Source organism: Phyllobates terribilis, unplaced genomic scaffold (assembly GCF_046119375.1).
Source record: "Phyllobates terribilis strain yellow unplaced genomic scaffold, ASM4611937v1 Scaffold_5__5_contigs__length_657084704, whole genome shotgun sequence".
Lineage (NCBI taxonomy): Eukaryota > Metazoa > Chordata > Amphibia > Anura > Dendrobatidae > Phyllobates > Phyllobates terribilis.
This window is the reverse complement of record NW_027362765.1, coordinates 441,819,630-441,847,324: the sequence shown is the minus strand read 5'-3', so window position 1 is coordinate 441,847,324 and position 27,695 is coordinate 441,819,630. Positions and strand designations below refer to the sequence as shown.

Genomic DNA, 27,695 nt, shown 5'->3' with positions numbered 1-27,695 from the left:
GACTCAGGAACAATACAGGCAGAGGGGTACAGGCAAGCACATCTAGAGTGCAGACAGGGAGGCACTAGCAGGTAGGGACACTGGCGGGATAGGAAACAGTACACATTGGGACTCAGGAACAGAACCACAGATGTGGCGGACAAACACAGCAGAGTGAGGCCGCCCAGAGAGGTGAGCGAGAGCAGGGCAGGACGAGGCCGCCTGGAGCGGTGAGCAAGAGTAGAGCAGGACAAGGCCGCCAGGAGCGGTGAGCAAAGGGTCAGAGCTGAGCGAGACTGCCGGAGCAGTGAGCAAGAGTAAAGCAGGACGAGGCCGCCTGGAGCAGTGAGCAAGAGTGGAGCAAGACTGCCGGAGCAGTGAGCAAAAGGATAAGAGCGGAGCGAGACTGCCGGAGCAGTGAGCAAAAGGGTCAGAGCGGAGCAAGGCTGCCGGAGCAGTGAGCAAAAGGGTCAGAGTGGAGCAAGGCTGCCGGAGCAGCGAGCAAAAGGGTCAGAGCAGGCTAGAACCGCTGGAGCGGTGAGCAAAGGAGTCAGAGCAGGCTAGAACCGCCGGAGCGGTGAGCATAGGAGTCAGAGCAGGCTAGAACCGCCGGAGCGGTGAGCATAGGAGTCAGAGCAGGCTAGAACCGCCGGAGCGGTGAGCATAGGAGTCAGAGCAGGCTAGAACCGCCGGAGCGGTGAGCATAGGAGTCAGAGCAGGCTAGAACCGCCGGAGCGGTGAGCATAGGAGTCAGAGCAGGCTAGAACCGCCGGAGCGGTGAGCAAAGGAGCCAGAGCAGGGGGGACAGGACTCTGTACACACGGAACAGACAGGAAGAGAAAGGCAGAGCCAGATACCCACAGGGTACTTGCAGTGAAGTAGCGAGTGGACCACAAACTCACAAACTGGAGTACAGAGACAACAAGCAGGAGTTAGGTACGAGTTCAGACTCTGCAGAAAAAGGAAGGGAACGGACATAGAGGCAAAACAGGTAAAGGATAGGAGAGAGTTCAGACTGGAACTGAGTGTACGGAGGAGACCGACACTGCAGCGGGATACAGGAGCGGGTCTGGGAATACTGCCCCCAGAGAGGCGGGACGAACAGGCAAGGAGCGTGTTCAGACAGGACAGACAAGATACAGGAGCGGGTCTAGGTAATCGGCCCCTAGAAGGCGGGAGGAACAGGCTAGGAGCGTGTTCAGACAGGCCTGGAAATACAGCCTCCAGGATAGGCAGACAAGAGAACACAGAACGGGACCTGGCACCTTCAGAGTGCACGCACACACTGAATGAAACACTATTCTCAGGCAGGGAATGATTGGAGCAGCTGAGCTATATACCAGGTGACAGACAGCAATAGGCTGAGGACGCACAAGGGGTGTGACCCACAGCAGGTACAAAAAGCAGGAAGTGATCGGGCGACGCCCTTAAGCAGCAGAAACAGACACAGACAGCATGGAGGGAAGCCAGAGAGACATTCTGGACAGGAGATCAAGTGCGCGCTCTTGCACAGTGGGAGATGGACCACCATGCAAGGGCGCCGCCAGGTATGTTACATATAGATGGCTTAGGAAGGTTGATCCTAGTGACAGATTCCATTTAAACAATAAAAGATAGATAGCATTCAGATGAAACACAAGTGGCATTCATGTGCTATCTGTTTATTCATTTTTTTTTGGTAATTTTGATTACCGTAATTTGGATGTAAATAAGATGACTGCTTGTTAGTGATGCATATGAAAATTCTTCAATATGCCCCATATCATTTCTTTGCTAACCAATGTTTGACTAAATTGGATATCTGCTTAGGACCATTGTCTTGCTGGAATTTCCATCCCCGGCTACTGTGGTTTTACCATGTGGCAGCATTACATTCTCCAGTATATCCTTGTATATGGTAGCATCATATTTCCATCAATTCTATGCAGAGGGCCAATGGCAGATGCAGAAAAGCGACCCTAAACCATGACATTGCCACCACCATGCTTCACTGTAGGTGTTTGGTACCTTACATCATTACATTTTCCAATTGGGCAGTATATATAGTGCTTGCGATCACTACCAAACAGATTGAACTTGGATTCATCCGACCACAACACCTTAGATCAATCTTTCTCTTTCCATTGCTGTGTTCTTTGGCAAACTCAAGTCAGACCTTCCGTTTTTTTGCGGAAATAAAAGGCTTCTTGACTGGAACTCGTGCGTTCGGCCCTACTGCTCTCAGCTGTCGCACCAACTGTTTGGCGACACTTTGACTCCATATTCTTGTGTGATATTTGTCCAGCACTTTTATGGACATCAGATATTGACTTTTTCTTAATAATGTGATCAACTCTGGAGGAAGTTTTCCGTGGTCGTCCACTTCTAGGTTTGTCAGCTGTTCCATAACCTTTTATTTCTTTCTGTAATATACGTGACACTTGACTCTGAGAGAAGTTGAATTCCATAGCTACCGCTTTTTGGCTTTTGCCTGACTTCACTCTCAGAATAATAAGCTTCCTGACATATGGTGATAAATTTGGCTTTGTCTTTGCTGTGTTTTAACCTAAAAATACTGACATAAAAAAAAAAATAGGCAAAATTCGACTACCCATGACAAAATATGCAAAACATTTGGCCCAACAAATGTTGAAAACTAACACAAAGGGATAAAACAATGTCAAATAATTTTCTTCCTTTTAGCTGACAATCATTTGCTTCCGGTTTATTAAAATCACCAGGAAAATGGCATCACAACAACCAGACAGAAGTGATCACATTTAAAAAAAAAAAAAAAAAAAAGCATAACTTTTGGTCGCTACTGTATACTGTAATGTCAAACCGACTTGCTGTGCATGTTTAGTCTTCTGGAGTTTCTCTTAACCCCTTCAGGCTTCAAAAGCCATGAAGCAGCTAAAAAAGTGACCCGAGCATTCTTCAGGTGGCTTCTGCTCAATAGTTTATATGAAAGTGTCCCAAAAAAATCCTACTAGTGAAGACGATGAAAAAATGATCGAAAAGACGACTGAAAAAGACTCTTCAGGACGCGGACATGTCCTAAAGAAGCTTCTGGAAAAACTCAGAGGGTGCCTTGGTGTTTAAAAGATGTCGTATATATAAAGCTTAACCATATCAACTAGAAGTACAAAGATCAGTAATATATAACGCAATGTTTCTACTTGCGGAGCATTTACTACCATTTGATAAATAGTTCTCATTTACTGGACAACCCCTTTAGGAGTTTTTTATGGGTCAGATATTGACATACATGATATCTACCTATAGGTGGCAGTAGAGAACCCATTTTCTTCCTTCTGGATGAGAGCTAATTTGCATACAATAATATGTAAAACTGATAGAGCAAAAAGTAGTTTGCTACTTGGGTGGGATTTATCGCAGCCAGACCAAAATGAACTACAGGTTTTTTTTTCATATGAAAACCTGAGTATTCTGTTGCACCCAGTCTGACCCCTGGATATGTCTCTCACACATACTGTAGCAGTGTTACACCTACTGAATAACTTACCCAGACAGTGTCCTAAAGTGTCTCGTTTTGTAGCCCAGACTATGGAGAAGACCTTCCATTGACCTGCCCAGATGCCTGGCTTTGGCTTCTCCTGATCCCTCCTGTCTTGTCGGAATGTTTTTAACACTTTGTAGTTGTCATATTTTGATGGAAGGGAGGTTTTCTATACTCGGCCACATTTAATTAAGAGTCCTAGTCTAGGAGAATAATTCAATGGAAAGAATTCTGTGAAGATTGTAGCAGAAACATCTGGATACTCGCAGGAAGGGTGGGCACTTGTGTGGGTTCAATTACCTCCCCCTCCTCCGCAGCCTCTCCCTGAAATCTGGTTCCTATTTGAAAACACAGGCACTTCTTTTTTTTTCTTCCCTCCATACAACATTACAGCTTTTCGAGTAGTTTGAAATGATATTATTTCTGGTTATTCAGGTTCACAGTCCTTAGTTAGAACTTACGAAGGGTCAGCGTTTTTTTGCTTTTTTTTCAGTTACTTGATCGCATGAATTGAGGTTTTAGGTAAAAACTCTTTTGTGAGATGAAACGCCTCCTTATTGCTGCATAAAAGAGTTCCCCTCTCAAAGTTCTAAAATGTAATGTAAAAGTGACAACCAATATGGCTACTCATCCTGTTTGTCACTTTTTGATGTGACAAAACAGAAGAACCGCATCGTGACCAGGCCTGAATGTGTCTATAAGGAAAGCTATCAAAAATGACTTGTTGATTAAATCATTTTTTTTTCTTGTTTTTAAATGTATTTTTTTTAATTATTGTCATTTTTTTTTATATATATCACTCACAAAATCTGATAATAGAAATCTTGCAATTTTTACATTGGCCCCTTGGGCTTTTTTAGATTTATATGTACTTCCTTTTGTTTCAGGAAAGAACACGTGTATATTGACCGCAATGAACAGACTCTGACCTTATTGTTTTGTATTGAAGCATCTAATGAGCGTGTGCGAAGGTCATTGTGGGGGACCAGGGTCAGCTGTGACATCACCTATTGTTATTGGTGGATCCTTTAACACCTCTATATGTAGCTGATATCTGTAATTGCAATCCTGCCTCTGCTAATGAGGAAGAAGAAAAGCAATTTTTGTTTTAGTTGTTTTTTGTTTTGTATTGTTCACATTTCAGACCAAATAAAATGTTTAATGAATTCTCAAGATTGATACTGTTGTGTGGATACCTAATATGTGTAGGGTTTTTGTTATTTTGTATTTAGTAAAATGTATTTTATTTAATAAAAAAATAAGATGTTTTTCATAATTTTTTCCTGGTTGGTAATTTTTATATTTTACAGATGTCTTATAAATATTTTGATTTTATTCATAATTTGTCTCCCAAGAGACCATTACATTTTTTTTTTCTTTATCGCTAATTTTTAAAATAAACTGCTTTTTTCTTCTACCCATAGTCCCTGGGGGACCGGACCTGCTCTTGTTAAAATTGCAGGAACTTCCACAATGCACTGAAAATTTACAATGGCGTGTGTTTAAAGCCTAAGACCAAGCTTCAGTTTGGGGCTCTTGGTTGTTATTGGGTTAAATGGGTTGTTCAGCTTAATCCCTATTTTGTCCAAAAAGCGTGACGCACAGTGTAGGAAAGACAAAGTGCTACACGAAGGGACGAGGGGAAGGGAGCCCAGACACTAAGGAAAGAGGGGGTGGAGACCCTCTAGGCTGATCTGATATCAGCCTGTCTTCCCTAGTGTCTCACCAATTGCCGATCAGGAACTTAAAACCCTGTATCTTCCTAGAGCTAGGCCCTGGCTAGGGAAGGGATGGTGAGCGCTAGTCAGTCCCCACTAACAACTAAAGACAGCAAGGGGAGACAGACATGGGAGAAGTAAGTTAGCTTGAGCCAACTTCAAAGAGATTACACACATGGCCTCTTAGCACCAGACAGAAAGTAACCAGACTGCAACAGCTCCAAGCCTTCACAAGGGGTCATGTGAATATCACCGGCACCTCCCTGTAGCAAACAGGAAGTATTTAAACACCCAGGCCTGGGTGTCAATTAGCCGGAGGGAGGTAGCCGCTGGATCCTAGAGTGAGACAGATCTAAGAAGGTGTCTTTAATGCCAAACTAAGAGATCTCCTGTAAGCAACTGCAGGGCGACTGTCTGTCACATATGACACACCCGTGAGAAAAAATCCCCCAAGCAGCTCACATGGTTGCTTATTGCTGGGAGAAGCATTACACAGTTGATATTATAAGGGTGCCCTTCTTGTAATGGAGTTATAAGCTAAGCCCCCCCCCCCAAATTGTTAGGGCCTCTAATGGATTATAGACTTGAATGGGAGGTTTCTCCATCTATAAACTCATGTTTGAGTGATGGATTAATCATCTAAATATGCTGCCCTATAAAATGGTATAAAATGGCAGCTTATTACAGAGGGGATTTGTTCAGTTATTAGCTAAAAAGGGCACAGGAAATAATGTGTTGTATTCGTTCCAAAAATCAAAAAACATCTTATCTCTTCCAATTCCTTCATACAGATACATGCTCAACTCACTCGAGCGCACATGTGTTTTCAGTGGAGAAAGTGAAGAAAATCTGCTAGACACCTCTGACTGCTACTTATCTCAGATGTTGCAATTTAATATGTCCGATTCTTCTCTTCCCTAACCATGGCAGGTGCATTAACCTGTGGATTTATGGTCCCCATTGAAATGAATGGGCGAAATCTGCAAAAATAAAGTGGGTTTCCATAACAAAAATTGACATGCTGCAGATTAAAAAAAAAAGTTTCCGCACAAAAAAAATTGCGGCAAGTGGAGGAGATTAAGTTAAAACTCATTCACTCTGCAGGTATGTGTAAAACACAGCTAAGGGTTTGTTCACACAAGCCGCCCGGTGCCACTATGTAATTGCTGATCAGTAAATTACCTGTTTACACAGGCAGACAAATGTAAGCATCTGTAATAGACTGCTGAGTGCGCATAGGCTGATACTGTTCTTGACAGTGCGAATCCTGAATTAATAGGATGATGCATCGCCAAGAGCGATGATCTTTTGTACTGCGCAAATGGTCATTTCACCTGATGAACGGCAGCCTGTTTACACTGGAAGATAATTGTGCAACAAGCGTTTTCAAGAATGCTCGGTCAACAATCATCTTGCAGTGTAAATGGAGCTTAAGTGTTGTGTTAAAAGCCACGTGATTTACTTGATTGCCATAGTTTTTTCAATTTGGTTTTTGGATGAGCAACTGCAGTAATTATCGGCCACATGGTGCACAGCTACAACCCATAGGGCACCCAGTAGATGTATTCTTCTTTGCACAGGGATCACTTTTATTACATAGTATTCTCAAACTCTTTGCAACATGGTCATAAATAGCTCATCAATATTTTACACCCAGATGTTAATGGACATGTAAGTGATCTCGTCCGGGACCATTTTTCCAGTCTAGCTGTTCACAGGGACCGGAGTAAACTGGAACCTCTTTTTTTTTCCCCCTCTGTTGCTTATTTTCCCATTTAATTATTTTAGTTTCCTGCTGATGGTTGTAATAAATGAAGGTCCCGGCTCTGCAGACTATTAGACCGTGTTATTAATAACAGATGTTACTTCTGAGTCTTACTTAATGTTCATCTCCATCCCTATGCGAGTCTCGTGAATGTCTCGCAGCCTTTTGAAGAGGAGGGTCCTTTTCCCTCCAGAATTACTAGGGCTAGAAACTGAGTGAGCAGCGTTTGATTCTTTTTCATTATGGCGACCAGATGACTTCAGATCTGAGTGTAAAATTAAGTTATACAATCAGTAATCCTGTGCCTGGTAACGAGAACCATCTGGACTTTATCGGAGTAATGGATGATGCTCTGTCTGCTATTTAAAAAGACGTTCGTCTTTGTCTGAATACGGCTGCAGACTTAGCTCATACTCTTCTCTATTGAGCTACCAGATATGATTGATGATCACGAACAATGGTTCCATGACCATAGGATTGTAAAGTCTTGGTTACATCTGCCAAAAAAAGGAGCCTAATTAGGGTATAAAATGGTTGGAGCAGTCATTGGTATCAAAATAGACTAAGACTTTGTCCATGACTCCTCTCTATCAGCCAGAGTAGAGTATGGCTGCAAACAGTGTCTCTCACTACTGTCATGGGTGTGTCAGATGTGACAGACAGTCGCCCTGCAGTTGGTTGCAGGAGATCTCTTCGTTTGGCATTACAAACACCTTCTTAGATCTGTCTCACTCTAGGACCCAGTGGCTACATTCCTCTTGCTAATTAACACTCTGAGCTGGGTGTTTAAATACTTTCATTCTGCAATAGGGAAGCGCCAGTGATATTCACATGACCCCCTGGGAAGGCTTGGAGCAAGTTCAGTTCTTACTTCCTCTCTGGTTCTAAGAGGACATGTGTGCCACCTCTCTGAAGTTGGCTCAAGCTAAGCTACTCCCCCTGTGTCTGTCTCCTCTTGCTGTCTTTAGTTGTCAGTGGGGATCGACTAGCTCTCATCCCCCCTTCCCTATCTAGGGCCAAGCGCTAAGGAAATAAAGGGATAGGTTCCTGTGCGACGATTGGTGAGGAACCAATATAGGGACTGTAGGGGTAGACAGGGTTATTGTAGATCAGCGTAGGAGGTCTCCAATTCCCCCTTTCCCTAGTGTCTGGGCTCCCTTCCCCTCATCCCCTTGTGTTGCACTTTGTCTTTCCTACAATGTGTGTGACACTCACCCGGAAGGCGTTAGCACAGATGTGCGTTACATTGTATACCTTTCATTTATATTTCGGGGGATTGAGTACTTGCTGCTATGGGTACCAGCAGCGTGACACAAGCCCATAAGCAGATTGTGTATAGCACATATAGTGCTCAATGATTAGCACTTTTTCCCTTACAGCCCTTATCACGGGACCACAAGTTGTGGCTGGCTGTACGTGACCAAAACTCTGCCCGTCACAGCAGCCAATGGCTGAAATTTTTTTTTATACAAAATTGTGCCACCATTGTCCATCCTGTGTGTGGGTGGAGAGTCTGCCATTCAGCCAACCACATCTTGTGGTCTCACCTTAAGGGCTGAAAGGCAGAAGTGTTAATCATTGCGCTCACAATCTGCTCCTTCCTAAAAGAGTCCCCTTAGGGCCTGAGCAAACTCTTCATGGGATTTATACATTGTACCTGTGTTTGTGGGGGGGTGGGGAGAGGGTACTGTTTCTTCTGTAACAATGCTATTCACTTGGGAGCGACCTGAGGTATCAAACCGTTTCTATTTAAAGTCCGGCTCGTTTATTTCAAACCACAGGAAAACTTAAATGCAGCCTTTGTCCGGCATAAAGTAACAAGTCCATACAATAGTGCTGGTTAGCCAGCCTGACTTAGAGTGCAACGTCTTAAGCCCCCGTCTCACATAGCGAGATCGCTCCTGAGTCACGGTTTTGGTGACGCAACAGCGACCTCACCAGTGATGTCGCTATGTGTGACACTTTGCAGCGATCAGGCCCCGGCTGTGAGGTCGCTGATCGCTGCAAAGTGTCCTGGACCATTTTTTCGTCCTTGCCCTCCCGCTGGTCAGCACACATCGCTGTGTGTGACCAGCGGGAGCAGCGATCAGGCTGGTAACTATGATAAACATCGGGTTACTAGGGGCACACGCGCACTTAGTAACCCGCTGTTTATCATGGTTATGAGCCTGCTATGGTGAGCGGTAACCTCCCGCTCACCGCAAACCTGGAGTAATGCTTTAGTGCATATGAGTCTAAAAGAGGTTAATCTCCCATCCACTATGTGTCTAACAGCCAGCTTACACTTCCCACACTCAAATTAAACATGTCATTTTTTTTTTGCTTCCTTAAAATTAGTTTTAGGACTCATTCAGGCATCTGTGATTTTTATCGTACATAAAAACTTTTGGGAACCCTGTTTCATCAATGTTTGGTCAGTGTGTTAGTTTTTGCTATCAGTGTTTCATCAGTATTTTTCACGTGTGACTATAACAATAATAATAATAAAAAAAAAAAAAAATGCAAATCGTCTCCTATCCATTTCAGTGGTGGTCTTTTGTGGACACATGGCCGAAAAAAACACGAACATGTGATTAGCACCATAGACTATAATGGAGACATGTTCTATCCATGAACTTCTTGGATGTGTCAATGAGGCTTTAGCGTGTTTGTGGTATAATTCGATTTTGAACCCAATAAGTAACTAGTAACTAAAATCCTTTACACCTAGTCCATTTTTCAGGTTGTTCAATCTCTTAGTGTGATACTGATAGACTCCTATTGGATCCTACTGTATCCCTTTATGCTTTGGTTTTATATGGAACTGACGTGCAGCAGATTTGAAATAGAACTTTTTTTTTTCTCGGAGATTTTAAGAAATCTCATCCACACAGAGCAGAGAAAATATGCAGTGACCTGACCTGTGCTATAAATGTAAAAACTTAAGCATATCACTATGCTGTGGATTTTTACTACACGCAAATCTGCAGAATTTCCGCATTTTGCTGCTGTAGAATTTCTGCATCACATCAGACCTGTTCTAAGGTTTTTCTCTCAGGCTTTGTTCACACTGTGTTATTTTTGGTGGGGATTGGGGGAGTTTTTGGTGCTACTATGCTTTTATAATCCTACTTAAAAACTACTTTAAAAGTCTTTTTGAAAACTTTTTATGGGAAATCTACTGTGCTGTTATTATGATGATTTTTTTAAGCATGATTTTTCCTAAAGATTCAAAACCTCTTTCTTGTTCAAAGAAGAAAAAAAAGTGCATGTCACTGAAGTGGATCCTGATGGAATCTGCTGAAAACCAGGCACTATCCATGGTCTGTTCATACCACAGCTCCTGGGCAGGGGAGGAAGCACAAGAGAGGATACAGACAGGGCAAAATAAGATCTCAGCTGATTCTTTATGCAAGTTAAAAAATGTCCCTACCTGTTGTTAAGCTATGTTTACTTCAAAGAAAGAACCATTTGCGATTCCGTGCTGTCCTGTCTGTATACTCTTTTACCCAGGAGCTGTGGTATGATCAGACCATGTCCCTGTACGGTCAGACACAGCCATTACACAGTACACAGCAGGGGCACATTTATAAGATGATCTCAGCACAGGAACATTTTATTTAAACACATCCAATTGTGGAAATTATTTTTATTTCAAGATCTAGTACCGTTATTAAAATGAACTTTTTTCGTGGGACAACCACTTTTAAATTTCTTCAAAAATGTTTCAGGAAAGGAAAAACTCCTCCAAAATTCCCCAGATGATTGTATCCTGAAGCGGTTTCTGAACACTTTAAAAAAAATAAAACCCCGCAAAAACAAAAACAAATGAACAATAAAAAAAAACCTCCATGTGAATATAGCCTTTGATACTATATGAATCCATCAAAAAGAAATGTGGATGATGTATGGTGGAGGTAATTATTTCTATGGGAGAATACATGAGAAATATAATAGTATAAATATGAGAGCGCCTATGGCTCGGAGTACTACATGTACTGCCATATGCCCTCTGCACATGGCTCTGCCGTAAAGTTTAAGGTGAGCGACCCATAGTGAAAATCGCCTCCATATTTAGCTCATTTTAGATCATGCAGTGGCTCCAAGGTGAAGGATTTATTCACAAAGCAAGTTGAGTCACGTATGGATGTTGTTGTAGTCCTTTAATATCCATCAATGTGCTGAGGTCAGGGAAGAGAATTAAAAAGAAGTATTTAGAAATGCTTGAGAACGCTACCTTGGGGCGCAGGCAGATTTGAGGGTCCGTGTTTACGTAGAGCAGGTGCGGCAGTTCAGACTTGGTTCATGGCTACGTTGTGGTCTCATTTTACACAGTAAAATATAAGCAGTTATGCTTGGATTGTGAATGAGCAATTTATGGAGAGATGTATATCAAATGCCTTATGTTTTATGTGTCTATTTATGACTATGTATTGTATTTTACTGGAGGACAGGGACAGTGCAAAATCCAAAAAAATGCAGAATGAAGGAATAGCCTAAATCGCATATTTAACAGCACTGCAGTGACTTTACATTGCCTATACAGTGGGTACGGAAAGTATTCAGACCCCTTTAAATGTTTCACTTTTTGTTTCATTGCAGCTATTTGGTAAATTCTAAAAAGTTCATTTTTTTTCTCATTAAAGTACACTCTGCACCCCATCTTTACTGAAAATCAAAACAGAAATGTAGAAATTTTTTTCAAATTTATTAAAAAAGAAAAATTGAAATATCACATGGTCATAAGTATTCAGACCCTTTGCTCAGTATTGAGTAGAAGCCCCCTTTTGAGCTAGTACAGCCATGAGTCTTCTTGGGAATGATGCAACAAGTTTTTCATACCTGGATTTGGGGATCCTCTGCCATTCTTCCTTGTAGATCCTCTCCAGTTCCGTCAGGTTGGATGGTGAACGTTGGTGGACAGCCATTTTCAGGTCTCTCCAGAGATGCTCAGTTGGGTTTAGGTCAGGGCTCTGGCTGGACCAGTCAAGAATGGTCACAGAGTTGCTCTGAAGCCACTCCTTTGTTATTTTAGCTGTGTGCTTAGGCTTATTGTCTTGTTGGAAGGTGAACTTTCGGCCAAGTCTGAGGTCCAGAGCACTCTGGAAGAGGTTTTCATCCAGGATATGTCTGTACTTGGCCGCATTCATGTTTCCTTCAATTGCAACCTGTCGTCCTGTCTCTGCAGCTGAAAAATACCCCCATAGCATGATGTTACCACCATGTTTCACTGTTGGGACTGTATTGGGCAGGTGATGAGCCGTGTCTCCACACATACCTCTTAGAATTATCACCAAAAAGTTCTATCTTCGTCTCATAAGACCAGAGAATCTTATTTGTCATAGTCTGGGAGTCCTTCATGTGTATTTGAGCAAACTCTATGCTGGCTTTCATATGTCTTGCACAGAGGAGAGGCTTCTGTCGAGCCACTCGGCCTGGTCTAGGAAGACTTCTGGTTGTCCCAAACTTCTTCCATTTAAGGATTATGGAGGCCACTGTGCTCTTAGGAGCCTTGAGTAATGCAGAAATTCTTTTGTAACCTTGGCCAGATCTGTGCCTTGCCACAATTCTGTCTCTGAGCTCCTTGGGCAGTTCCTTTGAGCTCATGATTCTCATTTGGTCTGACATGCACTGTGAGGTCTTATATAGACAGGTGTGTGCCTTTCCAAATCAAGTCCTATCAGTTTAATTAAACACAGCTGGACTCCAATGAAGGAGTACAACCATCTCAAGGAGGATCACAAGGAAATGGACAGCATGTGACTTAAATATGAGTGTCTAAGCAAAGGGTCTGAATACTTATGACCATGTGATATTTCAGTTTTTCATTTTTAATAAATTTGCAAAAATTTCTACATTTTTTTCAGTCAAGATGGGGTGCAGAGTGCACTTTAATGAGAAAAAAATGAACTTTTTAGAATTTACCAAATGGCTGCAATGAAACAAAGAGTGAAAAATTTAAAGGGGTCTGAATGCTTTCCGTACCCACTGTATATATAGAAAATAGTCACTAGCGCTTCAGAATATTTACATGCTGCCACAATATGATTAAAATGTCACTTTAAATCGATGTTAATAGCATTGATCTTAGTTGTCAAAATGTCAACCTCCATAGCAAGAAAGCTGTAGGATATTTGTGTATATGATGCAGCACATTATAGGATTATATTATAATGTAATATCTACACAAAGATTTACAATACCACCTTTTTCAGAGTTTTATGTCCATTTTCATTAGCATGTTAGAATTTGCCGAACCACTAGATGGCGCCTGCTTCCTGGTCAATAATCTTACATGGTCCATGTGATATATATATTTTTTTTTAGGTTTAGTTTACCAATGTCACAATCTGTGTGTTTGAATGAAAACTATTTCAAATATTAATCTACAAAGCTATATATATTTTTAAAAAGAATAGTTTATTTTTAAAGGTTTTTTTTAATTATTATTATTATCTTAAAGAAAACATCTTGCATCAAACAGATAATAAATGTGTTATCACAAGGTGTAAGTCTTCTGGGACCCCACCTATACTGAGAATGAGTTACCCAAAGTCCTCTGTGTGATTGGAGCTGTTATGAGCATGTGCGACCACCACTCATATAGACTGTGGATGGAGCAGCGGTTGCACATGCTCACTACCTCTTTATTGACACAGGTGACTTTGGGATCTCTGTCCTTGTAATCATTGGGGATCTTAGCAGTTGGATCCCTGATTCTCATCTGTATAATTTCTAGGAAGTAATAACTCAACTTGGCATCATACACAACACCATGCGGCTGCACATGTAATGCATATGACTGGAAATTCATTTCCCACCATGTAGACTATACGTACATGGCAGAGCCTAAAATCTCCATATAATATTCCTAAATTTTGCCACATGATGGTTTGAGTGTCCCCATAAAGATTACTATTTGATGCAAAATAAATGGGGGGCAGAATTCTTTTGGAAACTAAATACTTTTGTAATCTGAGAGCCTGGGCACCACTAGTGGATATGTAATCATACTGGTTATCTGGCTGTACACACGTGTTGCAATTAGGGCCGGTGTTGGGGGTTAAAACTGGGCAATTGCCCAGGGCCCCCACTTTCCCTAGGGGACCCCAGCCAGTGGCGTGCCGCTAATAGCGGCAGACCACGTTGCCCAGGGCAAGTGCCGGTTCCAGACACCCCCCCCTGCCTGGCATCGCACATTCCACTGTATCTGCGTTCAGGATGCTGATATAGTTGAAGGCAATGATGAAGGACGGAAGCCGTCTGCTCCCTCCTCCATCCTCCCTTGGTGCCCGACGTTTTAGTCATCAGGCGCGATGACGTCACTTCATCGTGCCACGCTGTGACTTGCAGTAGAGTTGCTGAGGAGACTCGCTGTGGAGACCGGAGTAGCGGGGCAACGGGGAGAGATGAGTATTTATTTATTTTTTTAAATCGGTGAGTACATTGTGGTGGCCATAATACTGTAAGGAGGACTATGGAGAGTGCGATATACTGTATGGAGGACTATGGGGAGTGTATTATACTATATGGAGGACTATTGGGAGTGTATTATACTATATGGAGGACTATGGGGAGTGCATTATACTATATGGAGGACTATGGGGAGTGCATTATACTGTATGGAGGACTATGGGGAGTGCATTATACTGTATGGAGGACTATGGGGAGTGCATTATACTCAATGGAGGACTATGGGGAGTGCATTATACTCAATGTAGGACTATGGGGAGTACATTATACTCAATGGAGGACTATGGGGAGTACATTATACTCAATGGAGGACTATGGGGAGTGCATTATACTCAATGGAGGACTATGGGGAGTGCATTATACTCAATGGAGGACTATGGGGAGTGCATTATACTCAATGGAGGACTATGGGGAGTGCATTATACTCAATGGAGGACTATGGGGAGTGCATTATACTCAATGGAGGACTATGGGGAGTGCATTATACTCAATGGAGGACTATGGGGAGTGCATTATACTCAATGGAGGACTATGAGGAATGCATTATACTATATGGAGGACTATGGGGAGTGCATTATACTTTATGGAGGTCAATGTGGGGACCATTATATTGTATGTGAGCAATTATACAGTGTGAAGTTTTGTGTGGGGGCGATTATACTGTTTGTAGGGCTGTTTGGAGACCAATTATACTGTTTGAAGGGCTGTGTGGGGTCCATTATACTTTGTCTCTGTATGCATGTGCTCCGTCCATGCATGTGTCTGTATCAATGTGCTTTGTGTATGTAGGTGCTCTGTATACATGTATCTGAATGTATGTATGTGCTCTGTGTATACATGAATGTGTGTGTGTAACATGCAGTTTATATGTGTGTGTCACATACTGCGTGTGTTTAGCATCCTCATTTATAAATACCAGTAGTACAGATGGGAGTCTATAGATGTGAACATCAGCATTCGCCCAACGAACAATCAAAATGCTGTCTATTCGTCAGATGATTGGATTTTTTATTCTGAAACAAAAATTATTGTTCTCAGCAGCATGTTGTTACGGATCCGGGTGGTGGAACCTCTGTGCTGTGATACAAGGAGGGACTAGAGAGGCGTAACTAAGTGCCTACCCGGACCGACCATGGTCACATGGCGGCTTAGTCGACACCGTGAACCAAGGAGGGACCAGGAAGGTGAACCAGACCTTGTGTGAGAGCAGGTGACTCCCACGGGACTGATGGCCGAGGCCGACAGGTACAGCGGATGAGCACGGCTGGTAGACAGGCTGGTGATGCGGGTAGACAGGTACGGCCGATAGGCAGGCGGGCCCGGCCGATAGGCAGGCTGGCGGGTCCGGCCGATAGGCAGGCTGGCGGGTCCGGCCGATAGGCAGGCTGGCGGGCCCGGCTGATAGGCAGGCTGGTGGGCCCGGCTGATAGGCAGGCTGGCGGGCACGGCTGATTTTGGAGGAGGTGCCTTATATACACTGTGTTCAGAATTATTAGGCAAGTTGTATTTTAGAGGATTATTTTTATTATTGATCAACAACTATGTTCTCAATCAACCCAAAAGACTCATAAATATCTAACCTTAATATTTTTGGAAGTTGGAGTGGTTTTTTTTTAGATTTGGCTATCTTAGCAGGATATCTGTTTGTGCAGGTAACTATTACTGTGCCAAATTATTAGGCAACTTAATAAAAACCAAATATAATCCCATTTCACTTGTTTATTTTCACCAGGAAAACCAATATCCGTGCACAACATTTAGAAATAATCATTTCTGACATGCAAAAACAAAAACCAAAAAAATTAGTGATCAATATAGCCACCTTTCTTTATGATGACACTCAGCAGCCTTCCATCCATAGATTCTGTCAGTTGCTTGATCTGTTTTCGATCAACATTGCGTGCAGCAGCCACCACAGCCTCCCAGACACTGTTCCGAGAGGTGTACTGTTTTCCCTCCCTATAGATGTCACATTTTATGATGAACCACAGGTTCTCTATGGGGTTCAGATCAGGTGAACAAGGGGGCCAGGTCATTATTTTTTCTTCTTTTAGACCTTTACTGGCCAGCCACGCTGTGGAGTAGTTGGATGCATGTGATGGAGCATTGTCCTGCATGAAAATCATGTTTTTCTTGAACTATACCGACTTCTTCCTGTACCACTGTTTGAAGAAGTTGTCTTCCAGAAACTGGCAGTAGGTCTGGGAGTTGAGCTTCACTCCATCCTCAACCCGAAAAGGTCCCACAAGTTCATCTTTGATGATACCAGCCCATACCAGTACCCCACCTCCACCTTGCTGGCGTCTGAGTCGGAGTGAAACTCTCTGCCCTTTACTGATCCAGCCTCTGGCCCATCCATCTGGCCCATCAAGAGTCACTCTCATTTCATCAGTCCATAAAACCTTTGAAAAATCAGTCTTAAGATATTTCTTGGCCCATTCTTGACGTTTTATCTTATGTTTCTTGTTCAAAGGTGATCGTTTTTCAGCCTTCCTTACCTTGGCCATGTCCCTGAGTATCGCACACCTTGTGCTTTTTGATACTCCAGTAACGTTGCAGCTCTGAAATATGGTAAAACTGGTGGCGAATGGCATCTTGGCAGCTTCACGCTTGATTTTCCTCAATTCTTGGGCAGTTATTTTGCGCCTTTTTTGGCCAACACGCTTCTTGCGAGCCTGTTGGCTATTTGCCATGCAACGCTTGATTGTTCGGTGATCACGCTTCAAAAGTTTGGAAATTTCAAGACTGCTGCATCCCTCTGCTAGACATCTCACAATTTTGGACTTTTCAGAGCCCGTCAAATCTCTCTTCTGACCCATTTTGCCAAAGGAAAGGAAGTTGCCTAATAATTAAGCACACCTTATATAGGGTGTTGATGTCATTAGTCAACACCCCTCCTCATTACAGAGATGCACATCACCAGATTTACTTAATTGGTAGTTGGCTCTCAAGCCTATGCAGCTTGGAGTAGGACAACATGTATAAAAAGTATCATGTGATCAAAATACTCATTTGCCTAATAATTCTGCACACAGTGTAGGGGAAGTCCTCCGGCTATTAGCTGGGGACTCTTTAGGACGGTGCGCGCGGCCCCTTTAAGAGGGAGCGCACGTGCGTGGGCCCTAATCACAGTGCCCGGGGAACTGCGCGCACCCTGGGCAGATGCAGGAGGGGAGCCGGAGGACGCCGGACCGGGACCGCGGCAGCGAGGGGATCGGCGTCTCTGCCCGGCAGGAGGAAGAGACGTCGACGCTACACATGCTTTCTGGTGTAAACTGTAGACGTGCTGCTGATGACATGATATGTATGGGGACAGATTGATCTATTAGTGATCATTCTGTCTCCATCATTCTTCCTCAGCCTGTGTGAAGAGGCCGGTAAACAAGCATCAAAGGACACCAATATTGTCGATCGCGCTCGTTTAATGGCCTGAACGCGGCTCATGTAAATGCAACGTAAATGTTTCTGTGTGATGGTGCATTATGTGAGCATTTGGAGCCCCGTTTTATTTAAAACCGGCCCTGGTTGGAATTCGACTGTGACATTCTGAGAAATTCTTAATGATTTCTGCACCCGTCACCCATGTACAGGCCAAAGCTTAGTAATAGTTTGGCTGCACATTAGGCATTTTGATATGCCCATAGAAAGAGAGAAGATCCTTGCCAAGATTCTGCATAAATCATGCAGATATTTGTAGGCAGAATGAACCCGGCGGTCAGTGAGTCACTTGGAGACAAGCCTGTAGGACGAAGCAGTCTATATAGTAAGAAGTTATATTTCAAGTAGGGGCTTCAGAGCTTCCAGTTACAAAACGCTAACCTATGGGTTGACGGTTAAAAAAAAAACCAAACCTGTGGAACCTGATTCTTTCCTAGCAAAGTCTTAAGATATGTCCACAAGGACTGCTATGTAAAATCTAATATGGATCCTTAGGAAAAATTTGCACCAAATTTTGCTTCAGAAAGGCTGTAGTATTACAGCAGAATTCTCCATTTGCAAGGAAGGAAACCCGCTGTGAAATTCTGCAGCATAAATTGACAGGTTGGAGATTGCAAACTTGTAGCGCAGGTCAATGTACTCTGCAGATTTTCCCCACGGCGCGTGGATGAGATTTCTGGAAATCTTGTATACTATGCTTTCATCTGTAATGTACATGTTGCATATACTCTCCTTTTGCACGTAGCCTAAAGCTCCATTTACACTTAGTGATGCACAGCATTAAAGACGGCCTACCAGCAAAATGTTTGCCGGTCGGCAGCTTTTTAATCTTTGATCTTTTGTGCAAACCAGACTATAGTCTCACCCAATGACCGGATGATCAGTGGCTTGTTTAGCCTACAAGATTATCGTGACAAGAGTGTGCCTAAGAACGCTCGTTCACAATGATCATGCAGTCTAAATGGACCTTTATTCACGGGCTGGTGGGACTTGTGCTGGTTTGTATATGATGGAAAGTGGCAGGGGGTACACCTATGCCGTACAGGGCTTAGAAAGTTATTTAGGATTCAAATATTGAGAGGTTTTAGAATTTGTGACCCATTGTCCATGGATGTTCGTAGAACTCCTGGGGTCTCATAGCAGAGATCCAAATTGGGACCCACATGGGCCCATGGTTGCCATACCAACAACCTATCTGGTTCCCATGATTGTCTTGTGGGTGCCTAATGGGGGTGACAGCGGGAGCCTTTCCTTTCTCTAACCCCTTAGATGCTCTTGTTGTTGTTCACAGCATCCCAGGAGTTAAACTGCTCCGTAATCCGTTCCAATCGTAGCAGTCACTGTGTAAGATAGCCGTCCCTCTCCATACATTTGTGGTGGATGGTGTTTGATTGGCAAGGTGCGGAGACTTTGAGCTTTGGCTCCCCCAACTCACAAACCCCATAGCACCCTATGGCCTGCCCCCATTAGCGGTACACCGCTCCCAATAATCCTGTAGTTGCCATAAATGTCTTCTTTTCCCTAATAACTTCCAGCTCCTATAACCTTCCAGCCTTTAAGGTTTATGGTGACTAAAATTTAACATCATCACCTAAATACTAGCGTTTCCGCGTTAAATTCTACATTTATTTCCCATTCAAACTGTTTTCCTTTTTGACATTTATACATTATTTCCTTTCATTATAGGTCGGATTTGGTTCCAATGCATTGAAGGAGACACAGTTATCCGGAGTCATCGCACTGCCAAAGAGATTCTGTCCAGATCTGTAAGTTATTTCCTACTCCTCTCTGTATTTTGTGCTAATTTATAATCTGATTGTTGCTATGTAATGTATGTTTGATGTTATATGTATAAATTTTCTAAAATGGCACAAAAAGTAAATGGTAGAGGAACGGCCATTATGGTTCTCATTTATCAAAACTGTCTAAAAGGAAACCCATCCTTGTTGTCCATAGCAACCAATCATAGCTCAGCTTCAGTTTTTTAAAAGGCTCTGGTAAAGTGAAAGCTCGGCTGTGATTGGGTGCTACAAGTCTGCTCCACCATGTCTGGTTACACTCCTGCTCCACAAACACAGATGCTGCTGAACCCAATAGTCTTAGGTTATTAAATACAAACACCATTATGGCTGCATCACTGAGTCTATACATTTTTCCTATAAAATAGTTGCCATCCACATACAGTACAGACCAAAAGTTTGGACACACCTTCTCATTTAAAGATTTTTTTTTCTGTATTTTCATGACTATGAAAATTGTACATTAACAATGAAGGCATCAAAACTATGAATTAACACATGTGGAATTATATACTTAACAAAAAAGTGTGAAACAACTGAAAATATGTCTTATATTCTAGGTTCTTCAAAGTAGCCACCTTTTGCTTTGATGACTGCTTTGCACACTCTTGGCATTCTCTTGATGACCTTCAAGAGGTAATCACCGGAAATGTCTTTCACTTCACAGGTGTGCCCTGTCAGGTTTAGTAAGTGGGATTTCTTGCCTTATAAATGGGGTTGGGACCATCAGTTGTGTTGTGCAGAAGTCAGGTGGATACACAGCTGATAGTCCTACTGAATAGACTGTTAGCTGCTTTTTTCTTACCATAATACAAATTCTAAGTAAAAAAAAAACGAGTCGCCATCATTACTTTAAGAAATTAAGGTCAGTCTGTCCGAAAAATTGGGAAAACTTTGAAAGTGTCCCCAAGTGCAGTTGCAAAAACCATCAAGCGCTACAAAGAAACTGGCTCACATGAGAACCGCCCCAGGAAAGGAAGACCAAGAGTCACCTCTGCTTCTGAGGATAAGTTTATCCGAGTCACCAGCCTCAGAAATCGCAGGTTAACAGCAGCTCAGATTAGAGACCAGGTCAATGCCACACAGAGTTCTAGCAGCAGACACATCTCTACAACAACTGTTAAGAGGAGACTTTGTGCAGAAGGCCTTCATGGTAAAATAGCTGCTAGGAAACCACTGCTAAGGACAGGCAACAAGCAGAAGAGACTTGTTTGGGTTAAAGAACACAAGGAATGGACATTAGACCAGTGGAAATCTGTGCTTTGGTCTGATGAGTCCAAATTTGAGATCTTTGGTTCCAACCACCATGTCTTTGTGCGACGCAGAAAAGGTGAACGGATGGACTCTACACGCCTGGTTCCCACCGTGAAGCATGGAGGAGGAGGTGTGATGGTGTGGGGGTGCTTTGCTGGTGACACTGTTGGGGATTTATTCAAAATTGAAGGCATACTGAACCAGCATGGCTACCACAGCATCTTGCAGCGGCATGCTATTCCATCCGGTTTGCGTTTAGTTGGACCATCATTTCTTTTTCAACAGGACAATGACCCCAAACACACCTCCAGGCTGTGTAAGGGCTATTTGACCAAGATGGAGAGTGATGGGGTGCTACGCCAGATGACCTGGCCTCCACAGTCACCAGACCTGAACCCAATGGAGATGGTTTGGGGTGAGCTGGACCACAGAGTGAAGGCAAAAGGGCCAACAAGTGCTAAGCATCTCTGGGAACTCCTTCAAGATTGTTGGAAGACCATTTCCGGTGACTACCTCTTGAAGCTCATCAAGAGAATGCCAAGAGTGTGCAAAGCTGTCATCAAAGCAAAAGGTGGCTACTTTGAAGAACTTAGAATATAAGACATAATTTCAGTTGTTTCACACTTTTTTGTTAAGTATATAATTCCACTTGTGTTAATTCATAGTTTTGATGCGTTCAGTGTGAATGTACAATTTTCATAGTCATGAAAATACAGAGAAATCTTTAAATGAGAAGGTGTGTCCAAACTTTTGGTCTGTACTGTATACACTTAAATCTTATTTTTTGATTATTTACTTTTTGGTCTGTAGTCACACCACCAGGTCACCATGGCAGATCATCTATAAGCCCTTCCCATATTAGGATGTTCACAAACGTCCTGGGCAGAGATCTGCAAGTGTGCGCTCAGGAGCTAATCTCTTTCTACACATAGACACAGATGTTGACTTTGTTACATAGCCACCATCTGTGTCTAACAACTGAGCGTCGACGGCAGCTGTCAACCATTTATATGCTGCTGTTAATCTGTGACAGCGGCATTTAAAAGGAGTGGTTGCCGGTGGGTGTACACTCCATCTCCCATCCACCCTCCCATGTCACAATTGTGGGTTACTGTGGCATTTCAGTGTAAACATAGTCCCCGGGGACAGCATTGCAACTATGCGTTTAACCTAACTAGTCAGTGGCAGGTCACTGGTCACTTCTCCAAAGCTCAATCCCTTTGACTGAGAGGTCTTTCCCTATGTATATGCAGTACAATTTTGTACACACAGAGGGAGACCTGTCAGTCAGATGGAGCTGGACAGGGAGAAGCTAGTCCTGGACCTGTCTAGGACTAGTCAGACGAGACATGTAGTTCACGTCCAACTTTTGAAAGTGTGTTTACTCTGTAACACCATAGGTCTGCATTCATGGGACCAGTGTCGGATTCATGCTGCTCATGGATTGGACAGCACAAATCTGATAACAGGTTCCCATATAAAAAACTGTTATTTCCCATAGAAGTATCAGCCATACCCTATAAGACACTCACACCCTCCATGGTCACGTTGGCCACTCAAGTTTAGTGTCCACAGGCGGAAGAGAGGAGTGGAGCATTCTTGGGAGCCGTGGCTGATGGTGGTAACGAATGTTACATCCAGGGGACTGGATGATCTTTAGGTAAATCCCCCCGCCACCACCACCTTCCAATAAGCCCAACAATTGCATTTACTAGTATCACGATGATAAACCTCATATACTGGCTCTGTTCTATGTAAATGCCATCACGTTAATGCGCAGTATCCTTTGGACTTGACAAAATCAGTGGGAATGGCTGTATTGTTAGCATAAATCTGTCTTGACCAGCAGCGCCCCAGGCTATGTTCTCAACAGATTTTTTTTTTTCTCCCGCTCGCAACATAAACATGGGCTCAGCGCTGAAAGCTCTTCCAGTCTTAACAGTGCAGGCCACTTTTTTTTTGTGCGTATAAAATTAGATCAAGTAACCCGTCAGCAAAACCATATCAGAACTCATAAATCACTTCATGCCCATATTGCCATGTGAGAAACAATAGTCCTTGCAGAACTGCAATGGGGTCACTTCCCGGCACATGGAGAATAAAGCCGCGCTCTATCCAGGCCGACAGAACGATGCAGATGTTAGGAGGCTGAGAACGTGTCTAAAACATCTATTTATAAATCCGTCGGTCGGAATCGATTCTTGTGCTCGCTGTCTACACGTCCTAATGAGCTGGATAGGCCCCACGTCTGGCGGTAAACTCTTTTTACTACATGATAAATTTGGTTTTATTGTGGTTGGAACGTAACCAGCAGAGGAAGCAGGGGATGTTTTCATGAATAAATGATATTATTTCAGGTCGTATCATTGCAACTTTCCACTTCATGTTCAGGAGTAATCTGGTTTGTTTTGATAGATCATTTGCAGAGGGAAAAAAGCAAAACGATGTAGTGTTTGGTAAATCAAATAGGCTTATGTTTTCTAACCAGTCACTACGGGAGAGCAAGATCTCATCTGTAATGCCACCTAATTTGAGACCAGCATAATGTAGACACGGAGACCCTGATTCCAGCGATGTACCACTTATTGGACTGCTTGCTGTAGTTTTTCTAAAATTACTGTTTTATCAGCAGAAGATTATCACTAGAGTACTAGTAAACCTGCTACCAAGTAGTCCTCCATATTCATGAGCTCTGTATAACTCCGCCCTGACCACTGATTGGCAGCTGTCTACACTGTGCATAGGCAGAAAGCTGCCAATCAGTGATGTGGGCAGGGTTATACCGAGCTCCGTATTCAGAGAACTGGTAGATCTGCAGCAGAGAACACAGTGATTTTATCACAACTACAGCAAGCAGCCCATTAAGTGATACATGGCCGGAATCTGGGTCTCTGACCCTACGTCTCTACTTCTCTCAGATGAGGTAGCAAAAATTTGGTGACATACTCCCTTTAAAGGAGCCTTGAAGATGACCTGGAAAATGACTGGTTTGGCCAATGAACTCATGACCATCCATGAAAAAGAAAATGGAGTCTGCCAGAGCGTGAAAGTATGTTCACATTTACTGGAATTGACGCTGCCATGATTTGTGAACAGAAGATCGTGTGATATGGATAGTTACATCTGCAGTATGCAAGATTATTTTACAGATTAGTTGCATTGAATGTAGTGGTAACGTCAACATTTTTGCCGCGCGCTACCTGCAGATCTGTAGCAAAATTTGTAAGTCTGGATAAGTTAAGGTAGAGCAAAAAGGAAAAATAATAAAAATGAGTGTGTGTTTGTGTGTGTACTATGTATACACTCACATCTATGGCCTGTAAATGGAGCATGGTTTATGTGAAGAACGTTTGTTGGCGCCCTTGGTAGGACACGATCCAGAGTCTTCTGTGATGTACCGTCCAGTAGTATCAAGTAATTATAGCTCACAAGTATTGGCCCATTTACTCCGACCGATTCCAGGTCTGTAAACAGCGCAGATCGTCTATATTCAAGTTTTTCAGCACCTGTTTACACAGGCCGACAAGCAACCTAGGGGACCGAATGATCTCTAACAGGGGCATAACTATGGTAGATGCAGGGTTGCGATCGCACTCGGGCTCCGGAGCCTAGGGGGCCCAAAAGTCCATTTTGCCTATATAAAAAGACCAATGCTATTAAAGGCTTACAATAATTGGGGGCTCCGTTGGAGCTTTTTGCATTGGGGCCCAATGCAAGCTGCACGTTACGCCACTGATCACTAGTATGATTGTACTGTCCCCATATACAAAGTATATCACCTGTTTACATAGGGCGATATGCTGCCGATGACCATGATTTTTATCAAAAAAATATCTTTATACAAATCTAATCACCCGACAAATAAGCATGTGCTTGTCCAATGGGTGATTGCCATTGTGTTTCCTTGGGCCGATTAAATTGGGAGTTTGCGTTCCAACGATCACTCATTTTACCTATTATCGACTCGTCTAAAAAGCCCTTAACAAATAAATCTTATTACAATATTCTGCAATTCTATATAAATGCAGGCACTTGATTAGCATGGTAATTGGCCATATTACCATGATAATTAGTGATAATTTAGTAATTTCTCATTCTAATCACTTTAACTTTTCAATTGAAGAGTCCTATTGAGAAAGTCTCTTCATCTGCTCAAGCACTGGGCATTTCCTCCTCTTTGTGGTTTAAGTGTGTTGGGAAGAGAATTGGATATTGGCCGAGTGCATCTCGGATGAGGGCTAGATCTGAAAAGGAAGAGTGACGGGGAGGGGTCATAGGGCCAGCTGTCCCATTCTGTCCTACATTATAGGGTGAATGACGGGGACAGGGCACCCGGTCTTGCTTACTTGACTTAACCTAACAAAGGACATGGTTCTGGGAGAAAGCTTTTCTGATCTGAGACTTCTGTGAACAGTGTTTGCTACAAAAAAGTGTTTCCCCAGTGACTGTACGGAAATGGATGGACTTCACTAAATCTGAAGAACAATATGGACTTTCTCCTCAAAGTCAAGATCTATCTCTGCTTGTGTGCAGCTGCTTCCAAGGAACTGTCCGGCAGCGCCAGTAAATGTGGAATTATAAAATTATCCTAATAAAGACCTTTGATAGGTTTTTGGGATCTTACTTTGTAGCTAAGGCCTTTTGAGACCTTGTCAGGCTTTTATTCATGGCACCGTCTGTGAGCGCCTTTTATTATTGTCCCTGGCAGCTCGCTGCTTTTCCACTGGCTCCTCTACATTTGGACGGCTTTCCTTGTTCGCCGTGTCTTCTTCTAAACACTACTTTTAAATCTAATGCTAATTGGAAGGCAGCCATGCAAGAAGAAAAAGCAAATACGGTTGACAGGTTTTCCATTAATAAACCCGCATTTACCTATCCCTTCTGTTTCCTTTAACTTTTGTACTCGGGGATTTATAGTCTTAACTTACCTCCAGTCTCGCCTTCCGCATGACCCGGTGAGCTCGATTTGATTTTCTTTTTGTTTTATTTAAGAAAGGAGAAATCTAGTTCATGTAGATTGTATTTCATTGCGGGCGAGGTTTGTTCTTTAAAAGAATCAAACCTCCCACAAATCTTGATGCTCTACTTTTCGGCAACATTTGTCCAGTATGTGGCACATGTGGCGCCATAGAATTATTACGAGAACTAAGAAACCAATCCAGCAGTAGGAAAGTATTGTATGTGCAAAACTGCTGGGACTTCCTACTGCTAGAGGCAGAAAGAGCTGCTTCACGCTGGACCAAAACACACATGGACCCTTTGGCATTTGTGGTTTTCTTCTCATGATTTACGGATTAAGTTTAGAGGGACTACAAAAAACATATCAAAAATATTGCCACATCCGTTAATATATAATGTGTAATTTAGCAGCTCTGCTCCATTCACTTCAAAGACTCTCTATTAGATACCAGACATACCCCATGGACCGGTATGGGAAAGCAGCATACTTGCCAACCATGATGACTACCGGACCCTGCTCCTTAGATGTCGCCTTCAGTGGCATCTCAGAGGTTAAACAGAAGTATGGGGCTCCGTATGTTAGCCCATCAGCCTTCCCTTCCCTCCCCCTTGATATAGTCAGGGGGTGGTGGGGGTAGTTCTTACTTTGCATAGTCATGGCAATGGAAGACCTAACAATGGCTTCCGTCCTAGTCCTAATAGACTAAGCCAGAGGCTGGGCTCCAGACATTGCCTGTCAGTGTTGGGGCTCGTTCACAAACCCGTATTTTTGACCTTCGGGGTAGGTTCACACGTGCATATAAAAAATAATCCGGACTTTCAACCAGAAACTCAGACGTTTTTTTTTTCTCACTTCATATCCACGTGCTGTCATAGAATCATAGAATCATAGAATGGTAGAGTTGGAAGGGACCTCCTGGGTCATCTGGTCCAACCCCCTGCTCAAAGCAGGATTCACTAGATCATCTCAGACAGATGTCTGTCCAGCCTCTGTTTGAAGACGTCCATTGAAGGGGAACTCACCACCTCTCGTGGCAGCCTGTTCCACTCATTAATCACCCTAACTGTCAAAAAGTTTTTTCTAATATCTAATCTGTGTCTCCTCCCATTTAGTTTCATCCCATTGCTTCTAGTCTTTCCTTGTGCAAATGAGAATAAAGATGATCCTTCTACAATGTGACAGCCCTTGACATATTTGTAGACAGCTATTAAGTCTCCTCTCAGTCTTCTTTTTTGCAAGCTAAACATTCCCAAATCCTGCAACCGTTTCTCATAGGACATGGTTTGCAGACCAGTCACCATTCTGGTCGCTCTTCTCTGAACTTGCTCCAGTTTGTCTATGTCTTTTTTAAAATGTGGTGCCCAAAACTGTACACAGTATTCCAGATGAGGTCTGACCAAAGAGGAGTAAAGACCGATAATGACTTCACGTGATCTAGACTGTATGCTTCTGTTAATACATCCCAGAATTGTATTTGCCTTTTTTGCTGCTGCATCACACTGTTGACTCATGTTCAGTCTATGATCTATTAGTATACCTAAGTCTTTTTCACATGTACTGTTGCTTAGCTCTATTCCTCCCATTCTGTATATGCTTTTTTCATTTTTATTGCCCAGATGTAGTACTTTGCATTTTTCCCTGTTAAAAACCATTCTGTTGGTTGCTGCCCACTGCTCCAGTTTATTTAGGTCTTTTTGAATCCTCTCTCTCTCTTCTCTAGTATTAGCTATCCCTCCTAGCTTTGTGTCATCAGCAAATTTAATCAGTTTACCCTCAATTCCTTCATCTAAATCATTGATAAAGATGTTGAACAATACAGGTCCCAGGACGG

At 42.9% G+C, this 27,695-nt stretch overlaps 1 protein-coding gene across 1 annotated transcript in view; it reads left to right on the top strand.

The window, feature by feature from the left end:
* The window catches only part of LZTS2 (leucine zipper tumor suppressor 2), a 172,348-nt gene that overhangs the window by 53,393 nt on the left and 91,260 nt on the right, over positions 1 to 27,695 (top strand). Inside the window, exon 2 of the mRNA XM_073685295.1 lies at positions 19,538 to 19,617. Within this exon, the coding sequence (XP_073541396.1) occupies positions 19,538 to 19,617 (80 nt within the window). The remainder of the gene's footprint in view (positions 1 to 19,537; positions 19,618 to 27,695) is intronic.